Raw genomic sequence first — 25436 nt, 5'->3', positions numbered from 1 at the left:
TAAACCTTTGACCTAAAATTGTTTAAAATCAGACTTGACCGTACGTGTTCATCCCATCACTAAGCAGTATGGGTAAATGTGGCTACATGTTCAGTATCCTCCCTCTGCCTGGCCATGTTGAGCTCAGAGCCTCCAACTTCTCCTGTCACACTGACAGAAGGAAACTCAAGAGGGGTGAGAATGAATCAATTGGTAACCAATCACTGCCCTGCAATAGAATTTAAGACAAATTGAATCACTATTATAGCAGTTAGCAATATTTTATAAAACTATTTAAATGAAGTAAAATCCAGTTGCCATTTATTTAATAAAGCTGCATATCTTTGATCAACGTCTTCACAGTGTTCTTCCCATTATGGAAAGTCAGACAGCATGGGTCCCTTGTTTTTGTTTTTTTATACTCGCCTATCCTAAAAACATAATTGACCACGGATTTAAAACAATTGCAATATGCAATTTCACTGATCAACAATGCATCTCGATAGTCGTATACGTCATTGAACGTAGGTTTAATGGATTCAGATGTAGCCAATATATATTATTAAATCAGAGACGAATCATTACTCCCTGATATGGCCAGCAGGTAGCGCCATGCTCATTTACCAAATGTCAATGCGCATCAATTGTCTACGACGCCTGTGGTTCAATCAACAACAAAACTTGTGCTAACATGTTTTCGTACCTTAAGAGCTTGTCGCTAATTCATTAGAAATAGTTGAAGCTTCCAAAACAGTTTTAGTAGCTTATTTTCTTTGTGCATTGATCGTTGCTGGTCTTTTCAGATTATATTTGTTGTAGTGAAATAGAAAAGTTGTTGCAGCGAAATGAGCGACAGACATGGAAGTTATGCAAAATTCAATGTGAGTTTTCCAGAATTATAGCCTACTGATACAGAAGTAACAATTTAGTAGATTTGGAACAACACACTACAATTTAATTGCGAGGTAGTAGCCTACAATAATAAGCATGAACTGAGTAAATGGAGACGACACAAAAACATGACCATCTTCTAGACTGGTGTTTGACAACTGTTTGACAATTATACTTGAAATTAGATCATCAGCAGCCAATACCTTTGCCTTATTCCAATATCTGTGTTGTCTTTTCTCTAACAACAGAGCCCAAGGCAGGTGGTCCTTCCTCCATTCTCCAACAGGACCCTTCACCATCCCTCCTTCCTGCCCCTGTACATGGCAGCCATGGGGTCGGCCCAGTACCCCTGGAGACCCCACCAACAGCCAGGTGAGGACAGGACAGGTGGACCACCACCCCTCTCAGGTGCCTATGTAGCTCTTGGACCCTCTGCTACCTTTTGAGATTTGGTACATATTAGCCAGGTTTCAAATGACATTTACTTTTGGGGTTGACTTGGTAATAGTAGGGCTGTATGTTTTTTAAACTCTCATCATTTGTTTAATGTTCATCAACACTTTTGACCCCCGAATCCTGATTTTTAAGACCCGCCTCCCAAATGAATCAAGGCCAATATTTGTTTATTGGACAATTTCCCCCCCATCAGTACCAGTTATGACTCCCTCTGAGTTCTTCTACACGGACCCCACCATGCGCCGGGGACAACGGGTACCGAACATCGTGACCGAGTTGCAGGTGAGAGCATCATTGGTCATAATCCATCTCATCAATTATGCAGTCATCTGCCCTTTTGCAATGCCTTAATTGCAGATAACTGTAATGTGCTAGATGCCAACGGAAAGAGAGAGTACACCCCCAAAACCATCCCCCGTGTATTGATTAAAATCATAAAGCACAACCTATTAAATGCCCCCTTTCAGTGGGGTTATCCAGCTTACTAGAGATTAGTGGAGAATACTAGGGGTCATGATGGGGTGGGAGTGGGCTGTCTATGGCCTTGGGAGGCGACTGGGATCCTGTTGGGGGGTTGTTCAGAGATTAAAGGGGGATCAGACAGACTGGGGGAGTGGAATTAGATTGCCTCCCTCTAGTCAGACAGGGCGAGTGGGGGTGGAAAGAAATTGTGACGGAACAACACAGTGGGACGGTAGAACACAGTGTAGAGAGGTCATTTAGTTTGTTTTGGTGTGGAAGTGAGATGGGGTTAGAGCCGTAGGAAGATCCTGTTTTCACTGCTGCTGGTGGTGTAGAAACGCTTACATTTGTTGAGCAGAATGATGTTATGAGTTATGAGCAGAACTTATCACTAATGAAACTTGAAATGAAGCAGTTTCCCATTTTACATTTGAGTAATTTAGCATACGCTCTTATCCAGACTTACAGTAGTGAGTACATACATTTAGACTTTTTTTGTACTGGTCCCCAGTGGGAATCGAACCCACAACCCTGGCGCTACCAACTGAGCTACATAGGACTCCACTATTTACATTATGCACTGGATATACAACAGACCGCTTGTGTATTTTGCACACAAAAGCAGTAACTGCAAATGAACCATAATCCTCCCTTCTTACCCTCCACGGCAGGTTTTTGAGTGCTTCCAACTCAACACCCCTCGCCCCATCATGTCCTTTTGCCCCGCACCCCCCGTCAGACCTGACCCCTTCAGAACACAAGCTCACCCTACCAGAGACCTGGGTGGCCACACCTGGAGGAGGGAACCTCCCCATCTGCCCATCACCCCCAGGCTGAGGCCCCTTGCACCCAGGCCCAGAGAGAGGGGACGGAGTCAGGCTGTGATCCAGCTAAGCCTGGAGGAGGATCAGGCTATAACCAACCTACTGAAGCTCCATCACCAAAAGCCTGCCCATCCAGAGGTCACCACTGCCGTCATCTCCACCCAGGTAAATAAGGAAGTAGGTTGAAATGTACCTCTAGTAGCTGATCTAAGGTCAGTGTTAGGTTTCCCTCCTGAAGGACTGGGGTAGTAATCAGATCCTAGATCTGTGTTTATGGGCAACTTTTTGTGAGTCTGTAAAGATACAAAATAAATTCCCTATAATATATAATCTTACTAACAGGTGGCTTGTCCTGAAGGGACATCGCCAATTGATCACACCTCAACCCTTAGCCAGCCATCAGTGGGTCAGTCCGCCAAACCATCTCCAGCTGAAGAGATGGGGCTCTGTCATAGAGAGGACCAGCTCTTTGTGTTGGACATCTTGGAGCCCCAACATCAGAACCAGCCCAGACTGAGGTCTGTTGTGGAGCTGGAGGCAGCGAACGCATTGCTCACTATGGACGAGGAGTCGGTCAGTCTGATGGATGATGAAGGGCCCTGGAACCAGACTCAGACCCTGGACAGGCCCTCTAACAGAAGCCCTGAGAATCTACATCTCCAGTACTTCTCACCCGAAGAGTGTGATGGTGATACACTGCCATTAGAAGACGATGAAAGCTGCCTATCCCCAGAAGCTTTGCCTCTAATGACCAGTATTTGTGATGCGGTGGCTCTGAGAAATGGGACTGTCACAGAGTCTGAGGGGATGGCTGTGGATGCCCTGTTAATACTGGGTGACCTCGTAACCCCATGTTGTCCTCATTTCAGTTAATCGCCTACAAATGTGCACAACATATGACTGTTAATCTCAGGTTCAATTTGAGAAAACAAAACTGTAATTGAAGACCTTTTTACAAGTGTGCACCACACAGTTTAATTAACCACTTCATTTTCCTTTGTGCCTTTTTGTATTTTGTTACTTGCCAAATAGTTCAAATATTATAGTCATATTTCAGACTAAAGTCAATCTTATTTGATCTGTTGAAAAAAACACTCCCATTGAAAAACATGATCGAGTTTTAATAAGAACACTGGTCTTGAACCAGAGTAAACCCACTCACTCAAACAAACGGAATGGAATATGGTTTTAACCAATCGGCATTCAGTATTAGACCCGCCCGTTGTATAAAGAAGTAATAGAGACCTGTTGATATCATAACAGTATGGCTTCACTAGAGCTCCATGTTACCAATATTACTACTGTACATCACAAACAACCAGGTTTTGTGGTCTTGACATTATGTTTGCGACTTGGCTATGACTTTTTTGTGTCCAGAAATGGCAGTCAAATATATTCAACCCTGTAGTGACGACGATACAACAGCTGTAGGACTTGTGCTTCGAGTACAATCCATTGGAAGGCACTTCAGAGTTTGATCTATACTTGATATACCACCTGATACGTGCAAACTGGTATGGTATAGCTGACTGACATTGATGCAGGGGAACTTTTCAACTGGAGCTTTCCTATGGCAGTGTGTGGGGTTAGGTGCAGGTTCGCACACACACAAACATACACTCTCACTCATACTATACACTCTCACTCAAATACATACTCAACATTTAAAGAGAGGAGTCCATTTTTGTTTGCCTGTAATAAATTAGTACATCATCCTCCTCCCATATTTTTCATTTCCTGGTTCTTTAAAGTTCCCTAAAAAAAAACCATTCCCCCACAACTTCCAACAAATGAGTAATTTGTACAAAATGAAAACATGCTAATTGCATGATATGATAGCGTAGGGTTTTCACAAACAATGAATTCCGCAAGTTCTGCCCCATTCATTTTCAACGAGGGCACGCAGAGAAATGTGTGGGGAACTGTGGGAAGGTGAACGGCGAGAACCCGGCTAGCGGGCAGGTAGAGAAAAAAAACAATTTCTGCTCTACTTTATGCAAATGTCAAGCCGCCTCTAGTCAAAACCCACAGTGAGATAGCGCTTCTCAGAAATCTCAAATCTACAGCTAAGAGTTATTCAGGGGAGCATGCAGAGCAGGCACTGGTTCACTCTCCCCTATCCAGTTAAATGTTCTGTAACATTTTGTCAACGTTCGAATGACGTTCTCCTGATGTTCTGTCACCATTAAGGTGACCTCAAGGCATGGTCTTTACTATTCTGGAATGTTCCCTTGACGTTCCGTCAACATTATGGAAGGGTCTTGACCTTGTTGGTGACGATGCTGGCGGCCTGAATGACCCGGTAGCGCTCCCGAAGGTTCCGTCGCCGCACATGCTCGTTGGTGATCTCTAAAACGTTCTCCACGGGGAACCAACCCTTCTGTCCGTCGGAGAGACGGATCCCCTCGTACAAACCTGGAGAGATGGAGGGAACGAGGGAGGGAACGGAGGTGGAGAATGAAGGCGAAGAAGAGGGATGGGTGAATGCAGGGGGGGTTAGGATGTTTACATATAAATCATGCAAAATAACATTCACAAATCAAACTGCTACAGTATAGAGGATAAGGTAGGTTAAAGGGTTGAATTAGAATTTTCGGGATAACAGAGAGTTGGGGAAAAGAAGTGGGTTAATTGGATTGGTTATTACTGTGTTATTAGTAATGACCGGATCATTTCTGGATTTGTAAAATAAAGTGCTACCCAGTTTCCTAACTAACCACATGACAGGTCATTAGTGTCCTGCCAGGTCTTACCCTCGTTGGTCTTGCGCACCACGTTGATGATCTCCGTGGGTTCCAGGGTGAGCTCATCAGCCTGCTGAGCAATGTACTGCTCCACACATTGCACCTGAGGACAGTCTGAGGACACAACAGTAAATATCAAGAAACCACACAAATACAAACCACAAAGTGTGTCCATGTACTTACAATAAGGCAAACAGAGACTAAATGGGTGTGTGGATGGTTGAATTTGGCAACTAGCTGAGTCACTAATGGCTTCCTAACTGCGGCTAGCTAACCCAGTCACTCACCCCAGTCATCATAGATGACTTCCTCCTGATCTCCATCATGGTTACCAGGGTTAGGGAACACTGCTATCCACCTGTGCAGGTCAGACCTGTGCAGGTCAGGTAGAAAGAAAAGCAAAAAGGAGAAGGAGAGAATGGACTTGTGAAACAGACCATAGAGTGTGAATAAACTTGTGTATTTGTAAAGGATGTCACGCTGCTCGTTTAGCGAGTACCACTTCCTCCTGTTTCGGCTCACACAGAGGCTCAAACCTAGTACTTCTGCTTTGTTAGCACACGTGACCACCCTCCCGAAGCGTTTTACCAGTAGGCGTCACCGAAAAGTGAACTATTCGGTGGTGCAAGTGGGGACACTTCAGGCTGAGGAGTAAGTTTCACACATCCCCATGTGCTCCATATCACACATCCCCATGTGCTCCATATCACACATCCCCATGTGCTCCATATCACACAGTGTTCTACTCACTGTGAGGAGGCCTTCATCAGCCTCTCTATCATGCGTCCCTGGTGGTTCTCCAGTAGAGTCAGACAGAAACAGTGTTCATAGCTAGGGCTCAGGGCCTGGTCCTCTCTTATTGGCTGAACCTGGACCAGGGAACGGTGGGCGTGGTCCATCACCACGAAACGCTCCGAACTAATGGAGATAAGAGGAGGAACCAATCACATTGATGGGCTGGGACAGTAAGATGAGTCATAGACTGTATGAGTGTAGAACATGTGAATGTAGAGCCACCCTCTATATTCTAGCATGACGTGTTATACATTACTTGTGAAGCATTAATAAAGGCCTTATGAAGGTTGTGTGAAGGCTTCATAAAGCCTTATGAACACCATAAGGGGGACTCACCCCTTCTTGGTGGCGATGATGAGCAGGTCGTTGAAGAGGAAGAGGTAGACAGGGGTGAACTTGGGACGCAGGTTGAAGAGGTTGCCCCCTTTAGCCATCTCCTGTACCTCCCCACGCTTCTCCAGGAAACGGGTTTGGGAGATGATGGGGATGGCCTGATAGAGAGGCGGGGAAGGTTAGAGGGAGAGGAACATAGGGAGAGGAAGAGAGAGAGAGGAGAGGAGAAATGTATAAGAATCAATTAGAAAGGGATAGGCTCATATTGTATTTGGGTGGTGTAATAACTGAATGACTGACTGACTGATTAATTAATTGATTACCTTGAGCTTGTCAAACTCCAGCGTCTTGGAGAGGTGGATCAGCTCCTCCACCTGTTTCATCTTCCCCACTTGGGTGTTGCACTCCTCTATGATCTGAGGAAAAGTAAAAGAAAAAGAGAAATTGTATGAGACAAAGAACAAGAGACTGAATGAAAACAGTAGATCAGAGACACCTTGGCTGCCCCTTCACTTTTCCTCTCAGACAGACAAGATAAATAATCCTCATAGCCCTTCTCTAATTTCACGAAAATCCCCATTCCTCGCTATCACAAGTATATCAAGTTCTTCTCTTTTTCAAGAGGATCCCTCCCTTCTTGAATAACACTAGCTAGCACAGCAGCAACCGGCAGCCCAGGTAACACATACTGTAATGTCCCCTTGAACCATATGTTTCTTGGAGCTTGGTAAGAGCATGGTTATTTTGCAAACAACATTCACACCATGTTCTGGGAATGGTGCAGGATACCCAGCTAGCACATAACATTCTGAGAACCATTTGTTTCATAGGTGGGAATTTCAGTACTTCAGCATAACGTTTTCCACAAGTCTCATGGTTCTAAATAAAGTAATGTCCTCAGAACATTCCCGAGAACGTTAAAAAACAAAGTTATTCTGTGGGAATTTCAGTACTTCAGCATAACGTTTTTCTCATGGTTCTATTTAACGACATGTTCTCAGAACATTAAGAACATTTTCCATAAAAACTATAAGAAAATATTAGCATCGTTCAAAGAACATGTACATTCTGTTCTCAGCATCAACAAAACTCTCTCTATCCTTGATCTTGTTAACTGTGTTAATGAGTGCTTGTTCCCTTTTAAATGGGGTTTGTTTGAATAGACTTAAATGAACAGCTTTGTATGAATTTAAAAAAAGGCATGCTTCCTCCATCCTGGTGGCACAGCGTACCAATTCCATGGATTGTGGACAGGAGATCATAGGTTTGAATCTCACTGACGTCGTGCCAGAATAAAGCAAAAAATAAACATGTTAGCATGATTAATTCCAAAGCAAATTAATTTCCATGTGTCCTATCTGTGCTTGGATTTCAAAACAGTTAACCCAAACTAAGCAAGCAATGTTATTAAAAGTCTTATTCTCAGAACAGTATTAAAACCTTCCAGGAAAACTTTCAGGGAACCGTAAAATGTTCTCAGAACCTCCCTGCAAACAAAAAATGCACATTCCCAGAACAGTCTAAATTTTCACTTCCGTTCTCAGAACGTTTAAAAAACATTCTGTTTTACCAGTCAGGAAATGTATGACTTTGTTCCCAGAACCAATGGGAAAGCAAAAATGTATGTTCACACAGCTTCCAAGGAACCAAATATGCTAGCTGGGAGTCCTCATCTCTTATCTCTATACTTTGTCAGATTGTCATTGTCTTCAGTGAGTCACTCTCTCTGTCCTCTCGCAATAGGATATCCTCTATCCCACACAATAGACCAGGGGACTGACGCCGTTGTTCCATATTCCAGAACGGTGTGGAACAGTGCTTTAGAATGGAACAATCGGTATGTCTGTGGGCAGGCAGACGGCTGGATGGAAACAGGAGAGGTGTGTTACCTTGGAAACAGAGTCCAGGGCCTTGGAGGCGGTCTGTTCCTCTGTAGTCCCCTCCTTTGTTCTTTTCAGGATGTTCTGATGAACAAAGCAACAATAAGCCATGTTACACAATACAAACAAATGATGATCTGGATTCAAGGCAAAAAAATCTAATAGTCATAAGGTTTCATGCTTTTCATTGTGATAAAAAACACTTTGTAGTCCACTTCACAGTGACCCAAAAAAAACAGTTCCCATGATACCGCTAACCTCGATGAGCATCTTAATGCGTGTGATTCGTTGGAAGGGCAGCAGCAGGAAGGACATGAATGGCAGCCGCTGGCACTGAGGAGACTCCTGCAGACGGGTGATGACCGTGGCAAACGCCACATTGGTTTTCCTGTGGGGACACACATTATTCAGTGTCCCATCTTTTTCTAGTTTGCTGGGTAAATGATCAGACCAAGATGCCTCCGTCAACATTCTCAAAATCAGGAAATCTGGGAATTTTCCGATCTGGATTTCTGGAAAATCTGGGAATTTGGGGGAAATGACCAGGATTTTGCAACCCTACCTCTGAGATCTAGTAATAGACCCATACTTACATGAGGGATGTGTAGGTCTTCTCCTGGTAGATCTGGTTGCGGACGTAGTCGATGTAGGCCGGGAAGTTGTGCTGTGCGTGGTAGTGGATGATGTCACAGATGTCGGAGAACACCAGACCTTCGTCCATTCGGTCCTCCAGGTCCTTCAGAAACCTAATGGGGGGGGGGGGGGCAAAGGTCAAAGGTTATGGTTTATTCTATTGATGAGGGGTTTATTAAAGAGGTCCAATGCAGCTGTTTCTTTTCATATCAATATTACATCATTCCTGGGTAACAACTATGTACCTTACTGTATTGGATTTCCATTAAAATTGGCAAAATTAGCTTTTTAGCCAAAAACTATTTATCAACAAAGAATTTTGCTAGGGAGTTGTCTTAGTGGTGAGGGGAAAACTAAAAACTAGCTGTTATTGGCAGAGAGGTTTGGAACTATGTTGTTATTGGTCTATTAACCAATTTACCATGTGGTGATATCACTATGGAAAGCCGAAACTCACGGCCATTCAAACTTGCCGATTAGAAGGTCTTGTGTAGATTGCATTTTTAACCAGCAACTATCAGGAAATAACTCGAGCACGGTTTCCATCCAATTGGCGACAGATTTCCATGTGAATATTCTGAAATCCGCATAAAAACTATATGCCACCAGAGATGCATTTCCATCAAATTCACTTGTTGCGTGATGACTTACTGCACATAAAAATTACTTTTGCGGTTAGATTCCCATGTACCGGATAAAAAAAAAATAAAAAGTTAATTGGGCCTTCATTGCATATTCAACTCTAATGATGGTTCTGTCACAAAAAAAATTGCGTTATATAGCTAATGTGCCCACGCTGGTATTGGCACGTGGGTCTTAGCCAAAAGCTTGCAGATGCAGTGCTGGTATAGCCTAGATGATGAGGTTATTATGGATAAAAGAGAGAGATTATTTGTATTTGTCAAACGGCAGCCAAGCATCGATCATCATGTCACCAGAATACGCACGTGTTGTAGACATAGCAGCCATTTATTTGTAGGCTGGTTTTCTAAAATGTATATTTGCCAAAAGGATGTAAAAATGTATTCTAAAGATAAGGGCCACCTGTTAGTGAGTGGCTGCAATTGCCAAATGTAGTTTTCAATCAATAAAATTGACGCAGTGAAAGTCAGGATAAAAGAGGTTGAGTAATATATTCACAAAATGTCTCCATAGACAAAATGTTTTAATGTGATTAGAATGGCAATTTGTCTTTCAAGGTCATGCAAGATCACACAACAAAATGGAACACACAAACATTTTATTCCCCCCCCTTCCTTCTCTTTGACACCAACTAAGCTACATAGGAATAGATTTCTACAAAAGCAACACCCAGGGCTGGCAACGCCCATGGTTCCTACTGAACACCAAACTGCTTGTATTCAGTATGAACATTGTGCATGGACTGCATAGGAACCACTTTGCTACTATGCAAAAGACCAAAAAGGGGGCGTTACACTCTCTACAGGTGTAAACGTGGGGCAAAACACAGCCTCCTTGTTTCATGTCACGTCAAGGATAAAGCAGTGGCCTGTCGCTGTGGTGGTCACTGTTGTGCTGGGTCTCCACTCTGCACACATTATAGCTTTCCTACAACCAGGATTGTTCTGATCTAACATGATACATTTTCCTGATCTAATGGGATCAACTCGATCATTGGATTCATTCTGACATGATTGATTTCTTGTTTCTGATTATTTGTGTACTTGTTTGACATTCTACTGCACTGTTAGGAGCTTAGTGCGGCACCGGCTATAACATCTGCTAAACTGTGTATGATAAACCTTTTATTTGATTTGTCATGATCTATCGGTATAAATTGTCCTGATCGAACGGTGTAAATCTAACAATCTGCGTCAGATGCTATTCCTTATTTCCTTCCTTCCTCTAACTCCCAACTGTTAGCTGAGAATCCCTTTACTCCTCTCTCTCCCTCTTACCTCTCGCTGACCTCCCGGACTCGCAGGACATTGGAGAAGAGGGTCTTCCTGTCCCGGATGATCAGCGCTTCGTCCAGATCCCGGGAATCCAGGAAGTGTTCTGTGAGAACTCTTAGGGAACGCAGGTACGACGCTTCCGATGTCAACACCTCAAACATACTCTGAGGGAAGAGAGAATGGTACGGTGAATTCATACATTTCAAATCAAATCACATTTTATTTGTCACATACACATGGTTAGCAGATGTTAATGCGAGTGTAGCGAAATGCTTGTGCTAGTTCCGACAATGCAGTAATAACCAACGAGTAATCTAACCTAACAATTCCACAACTACTACCTTATACACACAGGTGTAAGGGGATAAAGAATATGTACATAAATATATATGAATGAGTGATGGTACAGAACGGCATAGGCAAGATGCAGTAGATGGTATCGAGTACAGTATATACATATGAGATTCAAACCGTAATTGAATATCACCATCAAATTTGAGTTTTTCCTACTGACGATTCTATAAAAAAACGGAATCTTCGAAAACCTGGACACTTGCTCTTCACTCACTGGGGGATTCCATCTTAATACATGACAACGTCCATTCAACTCTTCCTTTCTCTTTTATTGCTGAATTGCCTCTCCCTACCCCCTTCTCCTCTTTCCCCTTCTTCCTCACCTCCTGGTACTTGCACTGTTCAGGGCTGAGAGTCTCCAGCACCCCACTGTCCCGTACTCCTGGTATGTCCTGCCACAGGGTGCTCTGGCCCGGGGTGGGCAATGGAATAGTACCACTGCCCACCGCCCCCACGCCACCCGACCCCATGCCCACACCACCACGGCGGGCAGTCCAGTCCATGTGGTAGTCGGCACTAGTCTTGCTGATGTTGCGGCACACCGTCTGGCGCCGGATCTCCTTGGTGATGACAGTGGCGCGGTACGTCTGGTACAGAGGCTCTAAGGAGGTCACAGAGGGGTCAAAGGGCAAACAATCTCTTAATACAAATAGATTAGGTATTAATATGTGGGGTATTAATCTTTGGGTGACCCTCAAACAATGATGACATACCAAACATTTTCTGTTTCTTTTACACCTACATTTGCATGTCATTTGTCACCTGATTCAGCAGTGTCTGATATTTTGGGTGTGTTATGCTTGTGTCAGGTAACCTTACCATCCTGCAGTCTGGACTCCCAGTCAATATAGGACCCTCTCCTGGTAACCTTACCATCCTACAGTCTGGACTCCCAGTCAATATAGGACCCTCTCCTGGTAACCTTACCGTCCTACAGTCTGGACTCCCAGTCAATATAGGACCCTCTCCTGGTAACCTTACCATCCTGCAGTCTGGACTCCCAGTCAATATAGGATCCTCTCCTGGGTGGGGCTACAGGCGTACTGGGACAAGAAAGAAGGGCAGGGTGTTAGATAACTGACTAAGCTGGGAAAGTGTTAATTAGTGAAACATAGGCCCGGTTCTAACCCTTTGGAGGCGAAAGAAACGCACACCTTTTTAGGCGAGGTGCTGGCTATCGGAGTAGAGCACGTGAAAAAGAATAGGAGAGCCGCACACTCTAGGAGGTCAGATGCAATAATTTAATAACAACATTTCTCATCAGCGTATAATGACAAATACTGCGGGTCACCCGTTTATATAGTTTGAAAAGACACACAGGTGTCTGTAATCATGGCCGGCTGTGGCTTGATTTAATTGGTTGATTTACAGATATCAATAGAACATCTAAAAAAGCATGAATGGAGAATATATGATCATAGATACAACTTGGCTAAATGCATCCTTCTTCCTTTCCTTCCATGAGGTAATCACTGGTATGTGATTGGATAAGTGATACACTATCACCTTCATTGATCCAACCCACACTGATCTGTGGTAACTTACAGGAAGGGAGGAAGTAAGATTTTAACAGGGCCAAAACAAAGACATATGAGATGAGAGTAGAAGAGGAAAAATTGACGTCAACAGAAGAGAGACAAGAACTTACCAGTCTTCCTCTGTGTCCTCCTTCTCTCCTTTAGTGCATCCATCCTCCTCTTGTTCTAGAGGGAAACACAAAAGAATGAACAATATACCCTTCCTTTTATATTGTATATATCTGACCTCTCACGAGAAAAGATGCTAGAAAACAGGTTTATTGCATGTTTACTTTTATACCAACCTTTTATAGCTTGGTTGATGGAATGGCCGGAGATGTTACTGAGTCTCCTGTCGTCCCTGCCCGTTTTGGGGGGCTGAGGTGGGGGGACTCGGTGGGGCAGCAGGGGGCTGGTGGGGGGTGGGGGGGCCACCCGGTGGGGTACTATGGGACTAGAGGAATGGTTGGGGGATGAGGGGTGCAGGGAGCGCCACTCCTCCGCGGTGGGCTGAGGTAAGGCGATACCCCCCCTGTGAACGGGCGTTAGGTTGTGGCCAGGTGTTTTGGACTTGTCCTGGGCAAGGGGTACCCGAGGTGGGATGGCCGGAGGGGCGTCCTCGGTAGTCTGGGTTTGGGATGGGTCCGAATCGGACTGGATTGAAGTGTTTTCCTCCGAGTTGCTGGAGGACAGTTTTGACCAACGGACCGGTTTCTTAATGTCCAGTTCTTGACAGATCTTTCTGGGTGTTGGCTCCACCATTAGTAGAGTAGCTTCATATATAGAGTCCTCCTCCTCTATGAAGGCATTCAAATGGCTTGGGGGAGATTGGGTTCTTTTAGGGGGGATTGGGGGTGACTGGGAGCGTTTTAAGGCCAAGGAGGCCAGAATGACCTGGGATCCTGGGTCTGACCTTCTCCGGTTCCCTTTAGCTATCATCACATCCAGAACCTGGTTAAACTTTGCCTTCTTGAATCTCTGCCCTGCCCGTTCCTCACTCAACAAACCGCTCCCTCCCTCCTCCTCCTCCTCATCCCCTGCCTCGCTCTCCCCCTCCATTCCTCTCTCCTCCTCCTCTGTTTCCTCTTCCAGAACAATCTCCTCCTCCTCCTCCTCCTCTTCTTCCTTGTTGATGGGAACCCATATCAGCTTCATGCCGGGCCGGTGGAGGTGGCACACACAACTGCAGTCCTGGTCGCAGCATGGGCTAAGGGGCGTGCCTGAACCGTGCTCCGGCTCAACTTCCACTCCTCCAATCAGCTGAAGCTCTACCTCTTTTCCGTCGGGTGCTGGGGGAGAGGGAGGGACACAGAGTTAGATGGTTTGGGAGGCCATAACATGTCACTAACATAACCCATCCCTTTTAACATCCACTGCCCCATTTTTGCAGTAACAGGAAATTAATAAAGCATCAGAAAGACAAGTTTTTTGTTCTGTTTTGTTTGGCTTTTATGTTACCAAGAACTCCAAGACTTTGGGATTACTTACTCCAGGCCTGTATTGACCCTTGAACCTTGGCAGATGGAGTTCACTGATCATTGTGGTTGCTTCCTGTCTAGTCTGGTCCTGTGGTAACAGGACATATCACTTTCACTGTGCGTGTGTGTGTGTGTGTGTGTGTGCGTGTGTGTGTGTGTGTGTGTGTGTGTGTGTGTGTGTGTGTGTGTGTGTGTGTGTGTGTGTGTTTCTGTGTCCTGATTGACCTCAGTTTTAGGAAAGGTCAACATTAAGCCTTAGGCATTAAACACAAACTGGACTGGCCAGTCAGCACAAGTGCAATGCAAATAGAGGAAGTCTCCAGTGCCTTGACAGTAAAGACTTGACAAGGTAAAAGCTGTCTGATGAGCATGCCATAAAATATTTATGGAAATGGAATGCACATCCGTCAAATCGTGTGTGTGTGTGTATGAGAGAGAGAGAGAGAGAGAAACTTCACTGTTTTAGCCAAATTAACATGCAACCTTCCTATTTTTATAATACTTTCAATTGTTGCTCCTACTTTCATGATTTGTTTTTTGCTTTGTCACATAAACTTGGGGAAGAATTATTAAGTTGTTTAGCCTGATGAGTGTTTAATATTATTTTGATATTTGTTTGTTCTTTTCTGCAGTCAGAAATGCTACTAGTTCCTGTTCCTTATTTTTCTTGCAGTTTTGGACAGGAACCCTCTCGCTTTCTCTCAGTCAGCTCTCCCCCTCTTTCTTTCTCTACCACTCTTCTAGATTTCTACTCAGCCTCTTCCTCTCTTTGCCATTCACTCACACACATACATGCACGCACAACCACACGAACGGACGGACAGACGCCCGCGTGGGATATGTTTATTTATTTTTTCCTTTACTTAACCAGGTTTGTATCATTGATGAGGTAGAAGCTGTCTGATGAGCATGCCATAAAATGCTCCTCAATCGTGATCTGGCAGAGTTACTCCACCTCAAGAATTCCATTTGGTAAATCACTCGGCACATGCATACTCAGGCTGACTGGCTCTCGTTCAGGCAAGTAGTATTGATGTCTCTGAGGGGTCTTTGGCCTGGTTTACTAACTACCTCCCTCAAAGAGTGCAGGGTATAACGTCAGAACATCTGCTATCTCAGCCACTGCCTGTCACCAAGGGAGTACCCCAAGGCTCGATCGTAGGTCCCACATTCTTTTCAATTTACATCAACAACATAGCTCAAGCAGTAGGAAGTTCTCTCATTCATTTATATTTGTTGTTGTTTTTTTGTTTAAAAAAAAACTTTGTACCCATTTTTCCTCCCCAATTTCGTGGTATCCAATCGGTAGTTACAGTCTTGTCTCATCGTTGCAACTCCCAAACGGACTTGGGAGAGGCGAAGGTCGAGAGCCATGCATCCTCCAAAATAGGACCCAACCAAGCCGAACTGCTTCTTGACACAATGCCCGCTTAACCCGGAAGCCATCCACACCAATGTGTCGGAAGAAACACCGTACACCTGGCGACCGTGTCAGCATGTATGTGCCTGGCACTCCACAGGAGTCACTAGAGCGCGATGGGACAACGACATATGTGCCGGCCAAACCCTCCCTTAACCTGGACGATGGTAGGCCAATTGGGAGCCACCCCATGGGTCTCCCAGTTGCGGCCAGCTACGACAGAGCCTGGACTCAAACCAGGATCTCTAATGGTACAGCTGGACCAATGCGCCACTCGGGAGGCCCCTATCATCCATTTATATGCAGATGATACAGTCTTATACTCAGCTGGCCCCTCCCCGGATTTAATGTTAAACGCTCTACAACAAAGCTTTCTTAGTGTCCAACAAACTTTCTCTGCCTTTAACGTTGTTCTGAACGCCTCCAAAACAAAAGTCATGTGGCTTGGTAAGAAGAATGTGTGATTACTACCTCTGAGGGTTTACAGCATGAGGTAGTCACCTCATACAAGTACTTGGGAGTATGGCTAGATGGTGCACTGTCCTTCTCTCAGCACATATCAAAGCTGCGGGCTAAGGTTAAATCTAGACTTGGTTTCATCTATCGTAATCGCTCCTCTTTCACCCCAACTGCCAAACTAACCCTGATTCAGATGACTATCCTACCCATGCTAGACTACGGAGACATAATTTATAGATCGGCAGGCAAGGGTGCTCTCGAGCGGCTAGATGTTCTTTACCATTCGGCCATCAGATTTGCCACCAATGAGGCTTCCCGGGTGGCGCAGTGGGCTGTGCCACCAGAGACTCTGGGTTCGCGCCCAGGCTCTTTCGCAGCTGGCCGCGACCAGGAGGTCCATGGGGCGACGCACAATTGGCCTTGCATCGTCCGGGTTAGGGAGGGTTTGGCCGGTAGGGATATCCTTGTCTCATCACACACTAGCAACTCCTGTGGCGGGCCGGTCGCAGTGCACACTAACCAGGTCGCCAGGTGCACGGTGTTTCCTCCGACACATTGGTGCGGCTGGCTTCTGAGTTGGATGCGCACTGTGTTAAGAAGCAGTGCGGCTTGGTTGGGTTGTGTTTCGGAGGACGCATGGCTTTCGACCTTCGTCTCTCCCGAGCCTGTACGGGAGTTGTAGCGGTGAGACAAGATAGTAACTACCACGAAATTGGGGAGATAAGGGGGTGAAAACATTTTTTTAAACAACAACAAAAAAAAGATTTTCCAACAATGCTTCTTATAGGGCACAACTGCACTCTATACTACTGTACAAAACTGGTCATCTCTGTACACTACACCCGTCGCAATTTTGAAAATGGCGCAGACAGAGAAGATTGCCGTGCTTCTAGCTCTCAGGCTTCGGCATACTCAGAGAAGACCAGATGGCTGGAGTGTTTACGGACATATTCAATCCCTCCCTATCCCAGTCTACTGTCCCCACATGCTTCAAGATATCCACCATTGTTCCTGGACCCAAGAAAGCAAAGGTAACTGAACTAAATGACTATCACCCCGTAGCACTCACTTCTGTCATCATGAAGTGCTTTGAGAGACTAGTCAAGGATCATATCACCTCTACCTTATCTGACACCCTAGACCCACTTCAATTTGCTTTCCGCCTCAATATATCCACAGACAATGCAATTGCCATCGCACTGCCCCATAGCATCTGGACAAGAGGAATACCTATGTAAGAATGCTGTTCATTGACAATAGCTCAGCATTCAACACCATAGTACCCTCCAAGCTCATCATTAAGCTTGTGTTCTTGGGTCTAAACCCTGCCCTGTGCAACTTGGTCCTGGACATCCTGACGGGCCGCCCCCCAGGTGGTGTAGGTAGGAAAAATCACCTACACTCCGTTGATGCTCAACACTGGGGCCCCACAAGGATGTGTGCTCAACCCCCTCCTGTACTTGCAGATGACAACAGTAGTAGGCCTGATTACCAAAAATGACAAGACAGCCTACAGGGAGGAGGTGAGAGCCCTGGAAGTGTGGTGCCAGGAAAATAACCTCTCACCCAATGTCAACAATACAAAGGAGTTGATCATGGACTTCAGGAAATAGCAGAGGGAGCACCACCCTATCCACATCGACGGGACCGCAGTGGAGAAGGTAGAAAGCTTCAAGTTCCTCGACGTACACATCACTGACAAACTGAAATGGTCCACACACACAGACAGTGTGGTGAAGAAGGAGCAACAGCACCTCTTTAACCTCAGGAGGCTGAAGAAATTTGGCTTGGCACCTAAAACCCTCCAACTTTTACAGATGCAAAATTGAGAGCATCCTGTCTCGCTGTATCACCGTCTGGTACGGCAACTCCAGAGGGTGGTGCAGTCTGGTGCAGTCTGCCCAACGCATTGCCGGGGGCAAAGTACCTGCCCTCCAGGACACCTACAGAACCCAATGTCACAGGAAGGCCAAAAAGATAATTGAGGACAACAACCACCCAAGCCACCGCCTGTTCACCCCGATATCATCCAGAAAGCGAGGTCAGTACAGGTGCATCAAAGCTGGGACAGAGAGACTGATATGCATCTACTGTATTCTATCCTATTCAACTGTAACTAAGTCTATGTCGCTCTGACATTGCTCACCCAATATTTATATATTCTTCATTCCTTTACATTAAAGTTGTGTGTATTGTTGTGAAATTGTTAGATATCACTGCACTGTTGGAGCAAGAAACACAAGCATTTCGCTGCACCCACAATAACATCTGCTAAACACCTGTATGTGACAAATCACATTTGATTTGAAGACCCACTGGATGATGCTTATTTATAAAACCTTCTTAGGCCTCACTCCCCCCTATCTGAGATACCTACTGCAGCCCTCATTCTGCCAATCACATTCTGTTAAAGGTCCCCAAAGCACACACACATCCCTGGGTCGCGGCTCTTTTTAGTTTGCTGTAGCTAGCGACTGGAACGAGCTGCAAAAAACACTCAAACTGGACCGTTTTATCTCCATCTCTTCATTCAAAGACTCAATCATGGACACTCTTAAGGACAGTGGTGGCTGCTTCAAATGATGTATTGTTGTCTCTACCTTCTTGCCCTTTGTGCTGTTGTCTGTGCCCATTAATGTCTGTACCATGTTTTGTGCTGCTACCATGTTGTGTTGCTGCCATGCTATGTTGTCATCTTAGGTCTCTCTTTATGTAGTGTAGTGTTGTGGTGTCTCTCTTGTCGTGATGTGTGTTTTGTCCTATATTTTTATTTTATTTTTAATCCCAGCCCCCGACCCCGCAGGAGGCCTTATGCCTCTTGGTAGGCCGTCATTGTAAATAATAATGTGTTCTTAACTGACTTTCCTAGTTCAATAAATATAAAAAATAAAATAAATTGAGATAAAACACCATTCAAGAGAAACCGGTTTATCTATACAGGTGCACTGACAGAACCGGTTTCCGGCTGTTTAGGGTAGTCGTTTTGTCTCTGGGTAAAGGGAAAACAGGAATGAGGCAACACACCTGAGCACAGATTCCGCTCTCAAAGGAACATACCGCACATACTGCACTCGCATGTGGCATGCTTCATATGGTATCAAACTGGCAAAGAAACGTGTCAATGTTTGTAACACTCAAATACCGGACAGATTTTTTTCTTAACTTGCCACCCTAGGGCTAGCTTGTTGGGTTGGGTTGGGACTACTGTTAGCGCTTCCTGATGATTAGGTCATGTGTTACCGTTGGCAACACTTGATTTACGGGCATCCGTGGGAAAGCTAACCTGTAGAAATACAATTCATTTTGTTGCTCTGTCTGCATTGCTTGCCTTATAGATAGTTAGTCTACATTGCTAATCATAACAAATGATCAGTCCCTATCGTAACATAGTTTTTCGAGAGGATATTAATACTGATTCATGAATTGATCAATCGATATACTGACTGGCTGGGTCCAAAATCTGTCTTGCCTACTACTTACTAAAACTACATACTGTGTACTAATCGTACTACATACTATTTAGAATGTACTGTTTAGTAAAAACTAATACAGTAAGCAACAAATATCAGCCTGCTAGTCTCATCCTACTGAGAATGTGTCATCTAATACACAGTTGTGTTGATTCCCTCCATTGCTTCATTTGGTACAGAGCATCCCCTCAGCTGATTATCAGCTGTTGTCATGACGACTCTCTTCCTCAATATTGTGCAGTGAATTCTACTATATAAAAAGCAGAAATTAGTATGACATCCTGGCATTTAAAGTATACTACATTTTTTAAATGTCATATACTATAAAACATATTTTTTGCACACCTAAAATGCCTACTATTTAGAACGCAAGTACAGATATTTCAGACACGGCCACTATCTGATCGCATTAAAAACAAACTACCTGATCGACTGGCTGGGATGCCCTCCTCTCCTCCAGGGGTGTCCCTCTTGGCCTGGTTGCTCTGCTGCCGCAGGATCCGGCTCCTCTTCATGGGCAGTGGAGGGGCCTGGTCTGGACTCGCAGACTGCTGGATGGAGGCACGGGACGGTTTGGGCTTGACCGTGGGGGCCCTCCTGGGCCCTCGGGTCCGGAGAGGAGGATTGACGGTGGTGCCATTGGCAGTTGGTGTAGCATATCCTCTGGTGGTAGGTGTAGTCTCTGGGTGACTGAACTTGCTCACTATGCTCTTGACTTTACCTCTGGAATTGCTGCCTGTGCTGCCCCTCTCCCCGAGTTGGGAGGGGGTGGAGGGGGATCCGTTGGAAGGAGGGGGTTTCCTGGAGATGGGGGGCCGGGGTTTGGCCTCCGGTCTGGAGGGTAAGGGGGACGTGGGGCGTATGGAAGGTTCCGGGAGGGACATATTGGAGGGTGGTCTGTATTTCCGGGAGTATTCCAATCTGAGCTCTGACCTGTCAGGAGGTCAGGCTTTCAGGTCAAAGGTCAGTTTGGATGTGTCATTTTCACCTGGAGAGGACAAAGGGAGAGAGAGAGAGACTGAATACAGCAAGTCTGAATGAGGACAGTCTGACAGAGACTAGTTTCACACTACTAGTGTCATTATACTGTTTTATGTTCTCAGCTCTAATATGCGGTAATACAACCATTATAAGTATTTAATATGACAGTAATCAAACTTCACACACATCATAAAACACAGAGCATCCATTAGCAATCAAATCCAAATAATTGAATAGAGTTCTCTTAGCTATGTCGCTGCATTAAAGATCCCTAAGACAGGAATGGTAACTTTGTCCTGGTGAGAGAGAGGACTGGAACTTTGGACTGGAAGGAGGAGACACACCTTCGAAGACATACAGCTAACCACAGATGAGGAACCATGAATCCAGTCAATTCAGTGAGTGCCATGTCCCCCAGGCATGGCGTAATTTTGAACGTATTGCAAGCATGCCACCTAGAATAATAAATATACGGTTTCCATCTAGGGAAAACAGGTTACGTAATGCGTTTCCCAACAGGAAGCTCAACAACAACAGAGCAAATCTCCTTAATGCTTTATGCCAGAGTCCATTCAGACATTTCAAGTTTGTTAATGAACGACAGCAAAGTAACGGAGAGAGAGAGAGAGACAGAGAGAGAGGCAGAAAGAGAATTATATTTGGAGGGGAATGGGGAGGGAGATAAGGAAAACGATTGGAAACAGGGAAATTACTGTACCGTTTTGGAATGGCTCATGTGGTCAAATCAAAATGCATTCATCACATGCTTTGTAAACAACAGGTGTAGACTAACAATGAAATGTTGACTTACTTACAGTCCCTTCCCAACAATACAGAGAGAAAGAAAATAGAGAAATAATAGAAAAGTAAAACACGTAATAATAAATACACAACGAATAACGATAACTTGGCTATATACACGGGGTACCCGTACTGAGTCGATGTGCAGGGGTACAAGGCAATGGAGGTAGATATGTACATACTGTATAACTAGGAATAAAGTCACATATCGTAAACAACAAACAAAAAAACAGCATATGTGATAAGTCAAAAAAGTTTGTGCAAAAAGGGTTGATGCAGATAGTTAAATAGTCCAGGTAGCAATTTGGTTAACTATTTCGTAGTCTTATGCCTTGGGAGTAGAAACTGTTCAGGGTCTTGTTGGTTCCAGACTTGGTGCATCGGTACCGCTTGCTGTGCGGTAGCAGGGAGAACAGTCTATGACTTAGGTGGCTGGAGTCTATGATTCCGCCTAGTATAGAGGTCCTGGGTGGCAGGTTTTCAGCCTCCTGAGGGAGAAAAGGCGTTGTCGTGCCCTCTTCATGACTGTGTTGGTGTGTTTGGACCATGATAGATCCTTAATGATGTGGACACCGAGGAACTTGAAACTCTCGACCCGCTCCACTACAGCCCTGTGAATGGGGGCGTGCTCGGCCCAAAATTTCCTGTAGTCCACGATAAGCTCATTTGTCTTGCTGACAGGGAGAGGTTGTTGTCCTGGCGCCACACTGCCAGGTCTCTTGCCCATAGACTGTTTCATTGTCGTCGTGATCAGGCCTACCACCGTTGTGTCGTTGGCAAACTTGTTGATGTTGGAGTTGTGAGCGCCCACGCAGTACTGGGTGAACAGGGAGTACATGAGGGAACGAAGTACGCACCCCTGAGGGGCCACCCGTGTTGAGGGTCAGCGTGGCAGATGTGTTGTTGACTACCCTCGCCCCCTGGGGGCGTCCCATCAGTAAGTACAGGATCTGCAGCGGGAGGTGTTCATTCCCAGGGTCCTTGGCTAAGTGATGAGCTTGGAGGGCACTGTGGTGTTGAACGCTGAGCTGTCGCCAATGAAAAGCATTCTCACATAGGTGTTCCTTTTGAACAAGTGGGAAAGGGCGGGTGTGGAGTGCAATAGAGATTGTATCACCTGTGGATCTGCTGGAGCGGTATGTGAATTGGGAGTCATGCGCTTTGGCCAATAAGAAGCTAACACACTGAAGACATTACAGTTCCATGCAGTCAATGCACTCTGAAGCGATCTTTACCAGCACGTGGTAAGTTACAGTAAGAGCCCTTTTATCTCGGCGAGACATGATCAAATGTAACGCTGTAAGAATGTAAGTCACATGTGCACAATGTGAATGCTTGCTAAGGGTGTGTGCAGCGCAGACATTCTGAACAGATGATCTGGCATCCCATCTGATACTCTGTACGAGCTCGGAACATGACATTCAATACCCTTCATTCGTTGCATTCACTCCATTCATACAAAACAGCCGAGGGAAGTGTACCTCCTTTTCTAGTTCCCTTCCTCCTATAAAAAAGGGGAAAGAGTTGATGTCATGAACAAACTATTCATTTCATTGCGAGGTCATTCAAAAATAGACACTAAAACGGCAGGTCGATAGCCACAGCTCTTGCTGTATTAAACCAAAAGAGAGATTGGGTTAGTCACCGTACCAATACTCATCCCCCTATACAGCAAGGCTTCTCTATAGGGAGGTTATTGCATCGCTCTCTGTAACTGCAGAAGTGAGATCATACATCTGTACAGATTCCAATGGCACACCTGTATCCATATTTCTGCATGAACGATTGACTATGGCACACTTTCCCACTTGACTCAAAAAACCCAGAGACTCCTTCACCACACAACACCAACTTAGACTTGTTAACGACTTTCAGCTTGATGTGTCAGTGTGGGTCAATTCTGGTTCCAGTTTTAGCCTCAGGTTTTGATTAACAATGTAAGTAGGGGTGGCTGCTTGTTGGTTGTGAACATACACAAAGAACTCATAGACAATGCAGTATGCATTATGTCTCCTTAAGTGTACAACCCCCTCTGCCTGTCTATGACCAACCATCAGTATGGATAACTATTGTCCACCCTTGCTTTCTGACCTGTTTCAGTCAATAGCAGCGTTCTTCTGTGTTTCAGGCAGGCAGGCAGACAGGCTACATGCTATGCTATGCTCATGTCTAGGTCACTAGGCCAGTCTTTCACTCTGTCAAAACGTTCTGCCATTGTATCTCTCAATCAATCCTGGAGAGCCCCAGTGTGCACCGACCCACTCAGTTTTTTAAGATTGATTTTCATTGTGTTATCCATCCAGTTTGGCAGTCCAGCTGACGATCCTAAGTGCTTTAGTGGACCTTCATCCATTAACTACAGGCATGTGTGTGTGTGTGTGTGTGTGTGTCTATTTGGCCATCTGCTCTTAAGTGTCACAGGACGGGGGCTTTAGGAAGAGAAATCTAGAGCACTGGACACAGCGTCTAGGGAAGAACGGACAATAGCCATTATAAACAATATCGTCTCTCTACGTCTGTTTGTCGAGAAGAGCGGAAAAAGGTGTGTTTTGACAGGAAACACACACACACACACACAAACACTGCCTCGTAGTTGCATTTTTACACCCCCCAAAAATATTCATATTCATGTTTCAAACCTTTAAGTTTATGAAAATTGTTAATTAATGACAAACTGTCAAATAAAAACATATCTATACTGTGTTGGACCATGTATACAATAAAATCTTGCAATCTGAACTGAAGTTCCACAAATGTAACTAAAACATTTGATATGTCAATTGATTTTGTGAAACTACTGTCAAAATCGTAGGCAGCCAGACAGTGAATCAAGTGCATGCTACTCACCAGTAGATTCGCATCCACGTCCGTAAACAATCATCCAACGACAATCCAGTTCATGTAAAATTGTTGCCTTGACAAAACCCCTGTCAACGATTATAAATCGTCCTCCTCCGATTAAAAAAACAAGTATATTTAATCAGTCGCGGCTACACTAGTCAGGTTATGCATCAACTTCACTAGTTCAACAAAAATGGGAAATCCATAAAATACAATGTAGTCTAAACATACACGATAATAATAACACAACGAACGATAGTGTTCTCTGAGTATTCTTTATTGTTTCGCTGTAGATCCTAGTATGCGGTTCGGGAGCGATTTCATCATTGCCAGTTCTTTGTTTCCTGCTTGCGTTCGCGTGCGTGGGCCTGCCGGTGTGGGGTTGTGCCCCCCCGAGATTTCTCCACCCTCTCTTTCCTCTGTCTCCCTCTCATCTCACACAACACAAACTGAACACAACTCGCTGTTTCAATAGAGTAAACGTCCTTTCAAAACCACACACTGACACACTGGTGGAGAGATATTATAATAGAAGTGCTTGAGAAGCATTTTCAGGAATTACTAAATAGCCTAACTCCTTTTAAATAGCCCTACTTTTTATAATATTGATCTTCTCTTTCTTTTTGTATGACTATAGGTCTCTTTTTGCCCATAATTCAGAATTGCATAGACGCAGATGATTTACTGTGTAATGCTTATTCATTTCCTCCCATACAGGTGCACAAATTGACAGGTGCTCAAGAGGGAGTTCCTAGTGACAGTGTCTGTCTCTTGTCCCGCCCCTCGACATTGCCTTTAGCCACGATTCATTTTTTGTTTTGTTTACTACTCTCTTCTAGCGACAATTTTTTGAAACAATTCAATAATCTGGAGTCTGTAGAAACGTTTACACTGTACACTGTTTACACCTTTGACTGTCAAATCATACTCATAATAATCTATTGGGTTATAGTCCAGTCTTGGTTATTCTATGATTTTTTTTAATTGAATAGCCATTACATTTGTTATTGTCACCATTTAAACATTGAAACCATGTTTTCCAAATATTACAGTGCTATTCATTAATGCATTTTGTGTTTAAAATAAAAGACCGTTTGCCATGAATGAGAAGTAGATCCAGTCACTTACAAAGCAATCTGAAAAATGGCCTAATTTTCAGAATGTGGAGGCAAAGCATCTCTTCATAAAGTGGTGTGGGATTT

At 44.7% G+C, this 25436-nt stretch overlaps 2 protein-coding genes across 2 annotated transcripts; one reads left to right on the top strand and one right to left on the bottom strand.

Annotated features, from left to right (window-relative positions):
* The first annotated feature begins 1339 nt into the window (after window positions 1-1339).
* On the top strand, window positions 1340-4334 carry LOC110500565. Its single transcript, XM_036957972.1, has 3 exons — window positions 1340-1608; window positions 2460-2777; window positions 2955-4334. Exons 1-3 carry the CDS (start codon window positions 1417-1419, stop codon window positions 3483-3485), a joined length of 1041 nt encoding a protein of 346 aa, XP_036813867.1. The 5' UTR covers window positions 1340-1416; the 3' UTR covers window positions 3486-4334.
* On the bottom strand, window positions 3716-24942 carry si:dkey-38p12.3 (rho guanine nucleotide exchange factor 15). The gene is made up of 16 exons (XM_036957971.1): window positions 24241-24942; window positions 20036-20599; window positions 13090-14073; window positions 12916-12970; window positions 12249-12310; window positions 11591-11868; window positions 10917-11077; window positions 8958-9110; window positions 8623-8752; window positions 8374-8448; window positions 6808-6900; window positions 6488-6642; window positions 6107-6274; window positions 5644-5729; window positions 5366-5470; window positions 3716-5027 (listed from the first exon to the last, which is right to left on the bottom strand). Exons 2-16 carry the CDS (start codon window positions 20493-20495, stop codon window positions 4861-4863), a joined length of 3132 nt encoding a protein of 1043 aa, XP_036813866.1. The 5' UTR covers window positions 20496-20599; window positions 24241-24942; the 3' UTR covers window positions 3716-4860.
* Between the last annotated feature and the right edge of the window lie 494 nt (window positions 24943-25436).

Source organism: Oncorhynchus mykiss, chromosome 21, assembly GCF_013265735.2.
Source record: "Oncorhynchus mykiss isolate Arlee chromosome 21, USDA_OmykA_1.1, whole genome shotgun sequence".
Taxonomy (NCBI): domain Eukaryota; kingdom Metazoa; phylum Chordata; class Actinopteri; order Salmoniformes; family Salmonidae; genus Oncorhynchus; species Oncorhynchus mykiss.
The sequence above is the reverse complement of the archived record's forward strand: the minus strand, read 5'-3'. Positions and strand labels throughout refer to the sequence as shown.